Source organism: Uranotaenia lowii, chromosome 1 (genome assembly GCF_029784155.1).
Source record: "Uranotaenia lowii strain MFRU-FL chromosome 1, ASM2978415v1, whole genome shotgun sequence".
NCBI lineage: Eukaryota > Metazoa > Arthropoda > Insecta > Diptera > Culicidae > Uranotaenia > Uranotaenia lowii.
This window is the reverse complement of record NC_073691.1, coordinates 144,050,875-144,064,933: the sequence shown is the minus strand read 5'-3', so window position 1 is coordinate 144,064,933 and position 14,059 is coordinate 144,050,875. Positions and strand designations below refer to the sequence as shown.

At 39.7% G+C, this 14,059-nt stretch overlaps 1 protein-coding gene across 1 annotated transcript in view; it reads right to left on the bottom strand.

Moving 5' to 3' along the window:
- The window catches only part of LOC129740363 (protein turtle), a 908,021-nt gene that overhangs the window by 27,570 nt on the left and 866,392 nt on the right, over nucleotides 1-14,059 (bottom strand). Inside the window, exons 12-13 of the mRNA XM_055732025.1 lie at nucleotides 5,040-5,348; nucleotides 466-794 (exon numbers count right to left, since the gene is read on the bottom strand). Of these exons, the coding sequence (XP_055588000.1) occupies nucleotides 466-794; nucleotides 5,040-5,348 (638 nt within the window). The remainder of the gene's footprint in view (nucleotides 1-465; nucleotides 795-5,039; nucleotides 5,349-14,059) is intronic.

The window sequence follows — 14,059 nt, the reverse complement described above, 5'->3', positions numbered from 1 at the left end:
CCAATGAAAATAAATAAGCCCTCAAGGACTTGATTCTGGAACACACAGTTTTTTTTTACAATAACACAGGGAAAGAAAAAAAAGTCCACCAGAAATTTGCAACTTTCGAAACATTCTATGGAATACCCATCGAAAAGTTCCCCGACGAACTAGATGTAGGTACAATATATCAACTCAATCTATCCCCCTGTGCTCAATACTTTGCCGAGCTATATATCTCCGGTTTTCCCAGTGAGTCAGATAAATGAGGTTCCTAGCCACGACGATGCCACATCCCGCAACCACTCAACCGGAACACGGAGGATGAAGCAAGTTCATTCGAAATGGCAATGGCAAAAGAACACAACCCCATTCAACTTATCTTGGCTACCTTCCCCCTCCTCCTCAACCTCTTTTGAGGAGATTCTAGTGCCCGATTGGCCCTGCCCGGGAGGCAAAGGCGGAAGCCGCCCATCGCACACTAACCTGATCATCCGAATCAATCGTATCCGGAATCACGTCCGGGTTCTTCTCGTCACTTTCGTTCCCATCGTAGTCCTTGCTGGCCACGCTCTTGTCGCTCGGTCCGGGCGAGGAAGTTCTCACCGTTGTTCCGCCGTGATGATGGGGGTGGTGGTTGTGATTGTGGTGGTGCTGCTGCCCGGCTGCCGTCTCCTTGTTCCGACGGTTTTTGGCGCCGCAGGGAAATTTCAGGGCCAACACGATGGCGCAGCTTCCGATGAGGACGGCCGCTCCCAGCCCGATGGCAATCGAAAGCGTGGGCGTCAGGGGCAGCGGGGACCGAGGCCGTTCTGCTGTAAGCGTCCGGATAGATGGGGAGAGAGATGAGAAAAAAAGGATGTGAATCATTCGGATCAGTAGTGTTGAATGTGGGTTTTCAGTATTTTTTTGGTTATAGTTCAAATTCTCGCAAAAGAAAGTCAGTATGCAGTGATGGGCTTATTAATCAATAAACGTTTTAAGATAGGTACTTCCAAACCGAAGTGTGAAGCCAACAGAGATTCCCCTCAATTTTGAGATTTTTTTTTAAAGGATTTCTTTTATTATTGATCTAAATATAATGACTCAAGAAAATGAACCACATGATTCACTCATCCTTCTTTGATACAAAAAGCATCGATAGAGTATAACCGCATAAATTATTTTGTAGTCTAATAATTCTTTCGAACAAATGTGTGTTGGATTCCTCTTCAACAAACCGTAACTGACCTTTTTTCTGATCACGGATTAGGGAAATAATCGATTGATATACTTTAGCAATGTTTATTTGGACCGACCGAGTGAAACTTGTCGACTGATCATTCGAATGCTTAAAAATGTAAGTTCCTTGTTCAAGTCGAAGTCGACAGTCGATTTGAAAAAAGATGGTAACTTTTTAATTTCTCACATACGGGCAGACTGACCGCGAGCTGTCTCGGATGGAACTTTGTAAGCGTTCCCAAGTAACAATTTAAGTTTTATGCCAACATTCACAGCTCGCTTAAGCAATTTCTTAAAGCACCTTTAAGAGCCAAACACGCATTCTATGCTTTGTTTAGCACAAGTAACTAAAAGCTAACAGCTGTTTTCTCAACGCCTTCAAGGCTTATTCTATAAGTTTTAATAAAACATCCAACAGAATAGTTTTATTCGACCTCATAGACATAGCTTAAAGAAACCCTTCAAAGTTCTTCAGCTCTTTTTAAACTACGCCATGGAATTTGATAGGAATTTAACTTTAGAAGCTTTCTGTTCCGTGTTTTTATCTTGTGTTATTACTTACTCTCCCAAGCATTAGGTGATTGGTGAAGATTTCATTTAAATTATTTTAAAAATATTTTCATTTTCATTTTCATTATATCTTTGCATGAAATTTCCCGCAACCTCAGCTTTCCGGTGAAATATAAACGAAATGGCATCAAAACATAAGCGCACTTCCAAGAAAATAAAGGTTAAACACATTTTAGAATTTTTTTTTAAATTATAAAATAATGATTTAAGGAACATTTTAATTTTCTCAAATGTTGCAATTTTTGATTTGCATTGAAATTAGTACCGCAAACAATGTAAAATTTGTTAAAAAAGCCTAGTTTTTAATATTATAATACTATTTCCAGGAGTAATTTCGATTGAATTTCACAATCATCCGTTAAGTAGGTTGATATTGAAAATTTTAAAGCAGTTGTAAACAGTTTTAAAATGTTTTATGCCAGATAGAAAAATATTGTAACAAAACAATTTCAATAAATAGTTTAAAGATAAGATGGGAACCGATAAACGAAAGAATAATCGTAGCCAGATTTAGAACACGGGTTAGAAACCTTACAATGGTCCAGTGTTATGCGCAAACTAACGTTGCCGATTTCCAGGAGAAAAAGCAGTTTTACAGTCAAGCGTGGTTGAGAAAATTCCGAAAGATGACATTCAAATTCATTTGGGCGACTTCAACGCAAAGATTGGCTCCGACAATCAATATTTGGAGCGCATTTGAGGCGCCATGGTCTAGGACACATGAGCGACAACGGGGAGCTGTTTGTAGAATTTTGTGGCAACAACGAAATTGTGATCGGTGGATTGCTCTTCCCCCATCGACCAGCACATAAGGTCACTTGGGTATCCCGAAATGGCCGAACAGAAAATCAAATTGACCACATCTGCATTAGCCGAAAATGGAGAAGGAGCCTTCTTGATGTCCGCAACAAACGAAGCGCAGACATTGCATCTGACCATCATCTCCTTGGCGAGATACGACTGAGAATTGCGCGTGTCAAGCGGCGCGAGGAGAAAGCCGGGTGTCGATACGTCGGTAGGAGAATTCAGAGATGAAAAGGGCATACGTTGAACAGCCAGAGTTTCGAGCCTCGGAATTGCCGACAAACGAAACAGTCGAGGAACAGTGGTGCGAAATCAAGAATGCCTTTATGAGGACGAGCCATGGTACTCTCGGTAAAGTTTGTGGAAGAAGAAGTGAATGTCGGATGAAACTTGGAGGATGGTAGATGATCGGAGAAAGGCGAAAATCGGAATTGAGCAGACATGTACCAGGTCAGCCAAAGAAGCCGCCCGCTTACGATATGCGTTAAACGAGCTTGTAAACGAGGCAAGAGAGCCTGGACAAACTCCCTAGATATCCCATTACATTATGACATTTCTCAGCGCCTTTGTGGTGCAAGGACTAACAAGAATGCCGCTGAAAGACCGAAAGATTCTTCCGAATCACGAATAGCGATGGCCAACAGATCCCACAGCTCGTGACGCCAACTGTAAGTCGCTTTAATGGCCTAAACTCGGAGGTACCATCACTGGCTGAAATAGAATCGGCATTCAAAAAAATGAAATCCAACAAAGCGGGTGGGATCGATTGCATCCCTGCTGAAATGCTGAAAGCCGACCCTGCCTTGTCAGCACATATGTTGCACCGTCTTTTCGCTGACATCTGGGATACTGCAACATTCCTGGCCGTCTTGATGCAAGGTATCCTCGTAAAGGTCCCGATAAACAGAGACCTGACAGAGTGTGGTAGCTGGCGAGGCATAACGTTGATCTGTACAACCCTCAAAGTACTCTGCAAAGCGATCCTGAACAGGATCCAGGAGAAAATCGACGCTACACTCCGACGGCAACAAGCTGGATTCCGATCCGGACGATCATGTGTGGACCACATCACAACGCTACGAATTAACTAAAACAAATCAACGAATTCCAGGAATCTCTTCTACTGGTGTTCGTTAATTTTGAAAAAGCATTTGGCCAACTTCTCTAAGACTACGAGGGGTCCCAGAGAAACTAGTCCATCACATCGAAGAACAGTACGTGGCATTTTTGTGCAAAGTCTTGCACGACGGTGTTTTGACCGAACCTATTTATCCCAGTAACTTCTGGAGTGAGACAAGGATGTATTTTATTACCGCTGCTTTTCCTCATCGTAATGGATGAGATCTTGACTGGATCGATTGACTGTAGACCAAACCGAGGATTGCCGTGGAATCCTTCCACAATGGAGCAACTGAACGACCTTAACCTGGTAAAAAGAGAGTGCTTCCAGTATCTTGGTAGCCAGATAACGCCTGATGGTGGTACCAGGAAAGACATCGAAACCCGGATCAGAAAGGCCCGATTTGCATTTGTGAGTCTCCGGAACATCTGGCGGTCACCAGATCTCTCTACGAACGAAAATCCGAACCTTCAACTCAAACGTCAAACCCGTATTGTTTTACGGGTGTGAAACTTGTTGCACATATGCGGTGACGACGCGAAAACTGCAAGTAATTGTAAATCACTGCCTTCGGAGTATCATCCGCGCTTGGTGGCCTGGCAATTGGATCTCAAATGAGGAACTACAAAGACGGTGTCATCAATGGGCGCTATTAGTCGAGATTCGGGTGCATGGATTGGGCACACGCTGCGAAGAGATGAGAACGAAATTTGCAGAGAGGCACTTGAATGGAAGGGGAGAGGGACATCGAAGGAGAGGCAGGCCCAGATACTCGTGGCGGCGGAGCCTAGCCGCCGAAGTACGAACTGCTGACGAGAGTCTTAACTGGGAACAAGTGAAGACGCTGGCTCTGGATCATTCGCGGGAACATTCAGTAAGTTAGTTAGTAAGTAAATCAATAGTTTTAATAGAGCTTGGATCTCAGCTTCGTTTGACGTTTCTCTAAATGGTTGAAAAACAAATGATTCATTTATCTTTTTTTGACTTGTCTCAATAAATGAGAACATTATTTTATGCCAATTACCATGAAATATCAATGATATTTTTTTAATCAAAAATCTAACTGCAAAATAAGTCTACTTGGCACTGCTGAGAGCCGTAAAATATCAAAACATGAACACCTCCAAGTAGTGGTAATATGGAGTATTAAACTCTCTGTCAATTTGTTAAACATATATTTACACACATGAATTCACGAAATTAAAAAAAATAAATTCGAACGAAAGGAATTTTTTCTATCCCAAAACTGTTGACTGCCTGTGAAAAAAAAACAATGATAACCAAGATGGACGTGACTCCATTTGGGAGGCTGTTGAATATGGAATGCAAAACGCCACTTCCTTACCTTTTTCCGAATTCATCTGCTTCTCCGGGAGCCGCAGGGTGGACGCACTCATCACGTACGGTTCCGATTTTCCCTTGGAGTTGAACGCGTACACCGACAGCTGGTAGTTTGCGCTGGGGTGCAGATTCGGAACCGCAAACCGGGGAATCGGGGAAGTGTTGTTGAAGCGCACCTCCTGGGTGTGGGTGTCCCGCAGCTCCAGGAAGAAAGACTGCGCTAGGCCCCCGTTGAAACCCTCGTAGCAGCGGACGCTCATCGATGTCATCGAAACGTTCGCAACCGAACAGTTGTGCACCTGATCCGGACGGCCTGAACGTGTGGATGGGATAGAGAAGAGCAAAGCAAAATGTTGTGATAAATTATGACAAATTAATGCATTTTTTTAGGGGTCTTATGTGGAATTAATAATCCTTTTTTTTATGCGCCCCGTTCAAAGAGAAGGCTTAAATAGTCTAATGGCATTTTGAGCCAATTTGTTGTTGGTCGAACTTACAACAATTTGACACAGAACTGAAAAAAGTGTGAATTGTCACATTGTCTTACATGTTTTGACATGAATGTCAAAATCAAAACCATAAAAATTTTCATAAATCTCGGCTCTTCAGAATTGAATTCACATTAGCACTAGTGGATTGAACAACTGTGCCAAAACTGAGACATTTTGACAACACTACATGAAAGATTAGATGACATTGAAATAATTTATGATAAAATGAAATCTGAACAGCAAAAAAAATGTAAGTACTGTACGGTACGTATTTTTTGATGAGTGTGCCTCCAGATGGCCAATAAGAAACCTAAGCTTTTACTGTTAAAAACGGAAAGTTCGTATAATGTTGCTTTTGTTCGAGCTGCGACTAAACATAAGCTAAAATAGGATTGAAATTTCGAGAATTATCTATTTTTTTTAGTATGAAAATGACACCAAATGACGCATTCACAATTTTTTTGTTTGTTTTATTCGCATTTTTGCGACCTTGCCTGCTGTTTATTGCCAAAAGGTCTCGAAGGTTCACAAGCAAGCAATTCCCATCATTAGATTTTTGCAAAACATTTTAATTTTCCCAATACTGAAGGTGTCCGTTTAACCGATGTGTCCATCTTACCCGACTTCCCCCAACTAGTCAAATACAAATTTCCCGAAACCATTTGCATTACCGACAATTTGACCAGTTGCGATGGTTTTTATCTAGAAGAAAGGAGAACGAAAATAGAATGGACGCCATGAAACCAAAACCACCCTAAACCCAAACCTTAATGGTTGTTGTCTACACATCAAAAAATTTCTAAAAGTATACGCAATCTAAAACTTGTAAAATATATTTTTTCCTCAGTGTTATTCTAAAAGATGTAATTTTATGCTTTTTTATCTGTTTTTCATCGGTTTACAGTAAAAAGTGTAAAATTAAATTTTTTGCAATAAATTTACACGGCATGGTCAAGAAAGGAACATTGGGATATAATTTTACACCAAAAACAATGTAAAATTTTACTGTTCCATTGTTTTGTTTCTTTTGCGGCTAAAGCTTGGAAATTTTCGTTCAAGATGATGTTTTGTTTTGAAGCATCATCAAAAAAAAGTGAAAAGTTTGTCGAAAATGGGAGCCACATCCCCAGCCCCTGTCGTAAGTTCGCCGAAGATCGTACCGTCAACATTCGTCAGCTAACTTCGAGGATCCATTCAACTTTGTGATAGGGGAGATAAGGGCATAATGGCCACCTTAAGGAAAACACTTGTTTAACCACCGAAATTAGCTGTTATATGTGTTTACATCATTGTTTTAAAATATCATTCATGATCACAAAACAAAGCAATAAAGTTTGAAGAATCAAACAATTCACACACACACTCATACATTATGTTTCTGGTGTTTGTTTGGCGGTTGATGCTACTAGCCTTATGATGCAACAATCAAAATAATCGATCATGAATGGTAAATAAAAAGAAAACCTGAAAAAACTAGTTTCATTTGACGATTGACCTTATTGGTAAAGTGTCAGACTTTACCAATAAGCTCAATCGTCAAATGAAACTCGTCGAGCTGTAGCTCTATAGTTCAGTTGACTTCATCGAGTTGAATTCGTTGCTCGATTCTACGGCAGAAAATGCTCATCGTGCCCGATCAATTGTGCTCTGTTCGACCCCAGTCAACAAATTAAAGTATAAACGTATTTTAAAATGGATTATAGTGAAAAATAAAAAATTAAATGATGGTAAAAATTGAAGAACAATTTGTACATCATGTTGTAGTGCATAGATAATAGGTCAAGATGATTTAACGATCATAAGAGCTTATTTTCCGGTGCTCAAAAGTTGTAATATTTCCGTCATTTGAGAACCTAAAGCTTAGTTCTTTTAGAAATGGGACACTTTCTTTTGTTAATAGCTCGTTTACTACAGATCGGACATGCAAAACTTTGACAGCATTTTACTGCCTGTAAAAAGTACTATTTGACCTATTTTTGTCAAAATTTTAAGTTCACGCGTTTTTTAGATATGTACGATGTAAGAGTAAAAGAAAAAAATTATTTTGCACAGTTTCCTTGAAAATTCGTGATTTTCAAATTGGTTTGTCAGCTACCGTTGATTATTCAAAGAATTACTGTGTTTGAGTGATGGAAAAGTATGCCAACACTGTTGAAAATGTCCACAAAGTTAAAATCAAGCTTTGGAGTGAAGCACATGATCGGAAACTATGGTTAAGGGTCATCAGGGAAGTCAAGTCTCATACCAGCATTTTCAATTTTGAATAAGCGAAAAACTAAGTGTAGATCGCTGAAATGTCCAAAATTTTTTCCCCGATAAGCTGAAAGTGTTGCCTAGTTATGAGTTATTCAAATTTAACCTCCAATAACAATTTTTTGCTAGCTCCAGAGCTCGTAAGCTGTATACCCGGTACCGAGGCTATGCGACAGATGATTTCTGATGAATAACAAAAATAAGAATAAACCCTATTTCCAACCAATTCTAGCATATGAATCCTATGACATATCTGCTCGTAGGAAGGTTCCTACAATATTAAAGTTTGTGTTTGCTGGTTGTTTTGTATAAAATATTATTATTTGTAAAAATTCTGCTCCTGTGGAAAAAAAAACAACAATTTTCAAAACGAAAACTTTGGTTTTTGCTGTTTTTAAAAGCCTAAAATGAGTAATCTTGTACGTACCCTTCGCAACCTACGATCCATACTAACCGATTAAACTTGCAGTTCAATTTCATGATGGTTTTACTTCGTTATTGTCAGCTTTTGCCAACAGAAATTCCATTAAAAATACTTTTAAGTGGCTCAAAAATAATCAAGTTTTATAATTTCGAAACAGCTGTGTTCACTAAATTGCCCTCAGTTTCTTTTAAAAGAGAAGTATTAAATCAAAAAGTAGCAGAAATTGAAGGAGGAAGTTATAGACACCTAAAATACACATAAGACAAAGTATAAGTTTGAAAAAATGATCAATATCATGACTGAAAAAAGTGTGCGCCGGCCGAAGGGAGATACCCAGTATAAAGTAGAAATTTTTCTTCCAAAAACGAAAAATATTTTTTTTCAAATTTTGTCATGAATTATCATAAGATTACCTTCATTTCCTTCATAGAAAGTATTTTGATCAAACGAATAGTTTTTGAGATACACGCATTCGTAACTGTCCCATTTCTAAAAGAACTAAGCTTTAGTTAGTTTTTATCGAATATTTCTGTACATAAAGATGGTAAGGAGATTTCTTTTTTGCTGAAGAATTAATACTATAGGAAGTACGAAACAGATCCTTATAAAAAAATATCTAAGCAAATACGTACTTTTGAAGAAAATAGGAGTGCTTACTATGCCCCGGTTGCTAGTTATGCCCTTATCTCTCTTAATCAACTAAATAATATCATAATCGGTAAGAAAATTCGAATTAACTCTTATTTCCGCAGAAACAGCAAAAATTGTTGTTGGTTGTTTTTTCGGCATTCTCGCAATCCAGATCATTATCTGATGTGCTCTCAATGACTCCCGAAAGAAAGGAGACTAAAGCATTTGCATATGCAGATGTAGAAGCGCTAGTACGTAATACCAATAATGCTTTGCTTTGCTTTCTTACTGGAACGCAGAATGCAAAGCTTTGACAGCCCAACATGACATCAACCTTATCGTGAAAGCGAGAGCGTCACAGAAAAATGTGAGCTACTAAGCATGCTAAAGAAGGACCTAAGACAAGGAGCGCCGACTTCTAGAAGACTATTGTAAGCAGGTGTAGGTGATGGAGAGAAACTTCCTTGGAAATACGTGTTCCGTAAGATTTTGCAACAATCTCTCTCGTTTTAAGGCACAGATTGTGGAATCGCCTTAATCTCTCTCATTTCCAAGGTGTGTATTTATTGGAAGGTGTAATTTTTTTTTTGATTCTGGATTTGCCACTGGATCCGTCCGAATAAAAAAACGACTTTCGGTTTTCGAGTTATTCCATACGTAGGTGTGCATGAGAACGAGCACAATGTTTACATGCAGCTGTCATTTTGTTTTCCCTTTTGGATTTCTTCACTCGGTTCTTCACATCCGGATTGTCTTTTTTCTTGTCCGGATTGCACTGGACAGCAGATAGTACGATTTTGATTGGCTGAGAGGTTCAAAGTCGCGGCAATGATAATTTTCCCGATCATTATTTCAACTGTTTTGGTTTCAGCCACAAACAGCTGTTTATTGTTTTAACAACAACATTGAGAGTATTGGTGAACTTCTCCCAAAACTGACTTTCTTCTCAGGGCGACTCCGTCCGTTTTTCGAGCGAAACCAGTTTGCCTCTAGAGCATTGAATGAGCTCGATGACAGCAGTCAGAGCGAACCTAGGTTGCCTCTGAGGTGCCTCACGGTATAAGAAGGACTGCCATAAGTTGTGGAAGGACGCCACGAATTGTGGCTGGAGAGAGACATGTTCGACACATGTGTTTCTCTCCACAGCCTGCACCAGTTGTGCACATTCTGCTGCTTTGTGTTCGTTTATACGACCAGTGTTGCACTGGTAGTGCTCCAAAATGGCGACGCGTCGCGACGGTGGCAGTCTCTAAAAATATTCAGTGTTGCTTGTGCCCTCACCACTATTGTGGCCTTCCACTATACAGCTTCTGTGGACAAGGTCCATCAAGGAGATAACGTTTCACCCAGTAAATAGTCGTTAGGTGGCATCCTACAGCCACCGAAACTTGCTTTGGATTTTTTGAGCGAGAAGCAAATTGGTCATTATCTCCTTTATGTACATCTTGCGAAAACAGCGCATTCAGTACTACTGCGTTGTTTACGTCTGCTGACAGATGAAGGTTACAGCTAATACACACACGAAAAAAAATACTGAAAAATGCAAACACCAACACAAAACAGACTGCTACAAATTTTCGCATTTTTTTTATATGTTATATGTACTGTACAATAAGGAAAACCAGTAAAATTTGACGTTGCAGAGATTTTGCTGGTACAAACGGTAGTTGAAAAGATATGCGATGGGGCGCTATTGTCAGAACAATGTCGAATTCTGTCTGGAAATGGCGACTGGAAAGCAAATTGATCTGACTTGACTGTTGTCTACATCACTTTGCCATCTAGGAGGTAGTGGTAAATGCTCGGGACGGATTCATGATTGCGAAAATTATCGGCCTCTTCTTCTATGGATGCGCTTCATTCGTGAAGCCATCTTAACCTTTATCAAATCAGTAACCTTTTGTGAAAGATTAAAAAAAAGGACAATTCGATTCAAAATTTGGTAGCAAAATAATGAAAAAAAATGCATATAAATTATTCGCACTAATTGCGTTACACTCTCTTCGATTCAATGTCATGGTTCAACGTCTGAATGTTGGTCCCTGTTCTGACCTTTGAACGTTAGATAACTTTAGCACTTCAGTATGAGATGCCTACAAAACCTCATCTCAGTTCATTTCCATCGGCAACGGTGCTCAAATAACACCGGTTGATTCGAAACAACTGTACCGTAAAATACAATTAGCTACGAGCGGGCGCGAAAAACGATGACTTCGCTAGGTTTGCAACGAATCGAAGGTGGAGAAAAAGTCGAGAGAAAATATCCACTTTTCCGAGTGGAAGATTTCAGGGTAAGTTTCTTTTTCTTCTTCTTCTTCGGTTTTGCATAAGCACACATCTTTAACCGGTTTATGGCTACAGAAAATTTTCCACCGCCCCGAGAATATGTACCGTGAAAAGCAACTAGTCGTTTGCTCGGCGCCGACAAAACGTCAGAAAAGTCCAAATATTAACGTCCCAGTCAAAAAGTGGCAACCGATCGGTTCCATTTTTGATGCAAGCAGCAGTTGCTCCATGTTGTTGCGAAAAGATTCGTGATAAAATTTTACTTGGAAAAGGTGAATTAAAGAGAACAGACAATTTTTTTTTTGAGGTTTGATTTTTTTAAAAATCTTATAAGATACTGGAGAGTTTTTAGTGAAAATTAATTTCTTCATTTCCTTCTTCTATCATACATAATTATAAAATTTAAAGAAATCGACTCGACTCCAAGCTCCCAACGAATGATTGCTTTAGTTCTGTTACGTAGGTGGTTCTCCCGAAACAGGTACGACATGTCGAGAAGGTTAGAGCATTCTGCATCCTGGAGGAAGGCAACTCTGTGGTGCAGCAAAATAAACATTAACAAACATAAAAGCTGCCATTTGAACTTGGCAAAGCGTATTAAATGCAATTTTCATCTCGTCTGACCTTTTCACGTCGGTTCCGAAGGATGAAATGAAAATTTAATGGGACTTGCCTGGGAAAAAGGCGGTGGAAGCTTTGAAAATGCATCGACTGTGAAAATTTGACACAACAAATATTAAACATTGCTCAACGAGTATTTTTTGATTTTGCAGACTATTAGCTTTCTATGTGCATACTGGAAAAATCAGCAAAAATATATGAAACTATCAATATCAATTCATGAATTTATTTGTTTAAGTTCCTATAAGTCAAGACGAAGAAGTAAAAAACACATGGATGAAAAATTACAGATAAGTGTTTTCAGAGGAGAACAATTGGTTTCAAATGTAAAATTTTGGGGAGGGGTTAACAAAAGTATTCATCTATAATAACTGTTTACTGCTTATGTGATATTGAAGCTTGCATGCAACGGATTGGCATGAAAAATTGTACATTTGGGGTTTCAAGGGAAGAGAAATCAGTATCAGATATAAAATTTAGTTTAAAGTACCACAAAATGTGTGTTTTTAGTGTTTTATTTCGCTTAAAGTCTTTGACACAGGTCTCAGTTCTCAGGTCTCAGGTCTCAGATCTTTGATCTCAAGTCTAAGGTCTCTAGTCTCAGATCTCAGGTCTCAGGTCTCCTCAGGTCTCTGGTCTCAGGTGTCAGGCCTCAGGTCTCAGGTTCCAGGTCTCAGGTTCCAGGTCTTAGGTTCCAGGTCTCAGGTCTCAGGTATCAGGACTCTGGTCTCAGGTCTCATATTTCAGGTTCCAGGTTTCGTGTCGCAGGTTTCATGTATAATGATCTCAACTTTTGGAACAGGTCCCCCCAGTCCTAACTTCAAGATTTTCAACACGGTTTATTTATACGGTAGGAGAGAATGAGGATACTTGATCCCTGGGCATAGAGGGTGATACGGTCAAAATTAAGTCAAGGGAAAACGCGTGTAAATCGATGAAATCGTTTATTGAAAAAATCAAATTAAATTTCTTTTTTAAGTTTAATTAGTATAAAATTCAGGAAAAATATTCAGTTAGGCTTCCGCTTTTCCAAATCCGAATTGCCGGGCCTAACGTTTAACTCCTGCCATCAGATTTTGTACAGCCACCTTGTTCACCTTCTTCACCGCAGAAAGCCAGTTTGCCTTGAACTGCTGCTCGTCCTTAGCAGTTTTTTTTTATCTTCGTTAGGTTCCGCTTGACAATAGCCCAGTATTTCTCAATTGGGCGGAGCTCTGGCGTGTTGGGAGGGTTCTTGTCCTTGGGAACCACCTGCACGTTGTTGGCGGGGTACCGCTCCATGGCCTTTTTACCGTAATGGCAAGATGCCAAATCCGGCCAAAACAGTACGGAACAACCGTGTTTCTTCAGAAAAGGCAGCAGACATTTATTCAAACACTCTTTCACGTAAATTTCTTGGTGAACAGTCCCGGAAGCTATGAAAATGCTGCTTTTCAATGAAAATATCTGCTACCTTTCCCCTTCCTTTTGCCGTATAAAACTCCTGTCCCGAAAGCTGCTTGTTGTCGGCTTTGACGAAGGTTTCGTCGTCCATTACCACGCAGTCAAATTTCGTCAGCATCATCGTGTACAGCCTCTGGGATCGCGCTTTGGCCGTCGTATTTTGTTTATCATCGCGATTTGGAGTCACTACCTTCTTGTAAGTCGATAGTCCGGTTCGTTTTTTGGATCGGTGCACGGTTGTACACGACACACCCAGCTTATTTGCGGTATCTCGGAGAGAGAGGTTAGGCTTTCGCTTGAAACTACCGGCAACTCTCTTTGTCGTCTCAGCGGCTTCCGGTTTTCGATCTACCCCCGATCCAGACTTCCTGGTTGTCGACAAACGTTCCCCAAACACTTTAATTACATTTGTTACGGTTGATTTGGCAACTTTTAGCGATTTTGCTAGCTTTGCGTGCGAGTAGCTCGGATTTTCGCGATGTGCGAGAAAAATTTTGATATGCTGCTCTTCTTCATTGAACGGCATTTTGACAACTGGAGAGTGAAGGGGTGTTCAGGTTTTTTAAATGCAAAGTTGAAAAAAATACGTCAAGTTGATATTGACCAAATTTTGACAATATCACCCTTTATTTGTTCAAAAACTTATGTTTATTCAGTAATTATTTGTTTAAAAAGGTCTCAAAATACTGTATTTATCTAAAAACTAGAAAACTGCGCTTCAAAGTATGCAATTACATTAGGGTATAAGATAAAATTTCAGAATTCTATATTTTTATTCCTACTTACAAACTGTGAAATGAGATCTATTATGGCAAAAAATGAACTTTGCTAGATTCTTGTCTGGGGTCAGGGCACCTTGAATTAAGGATCAAGTCT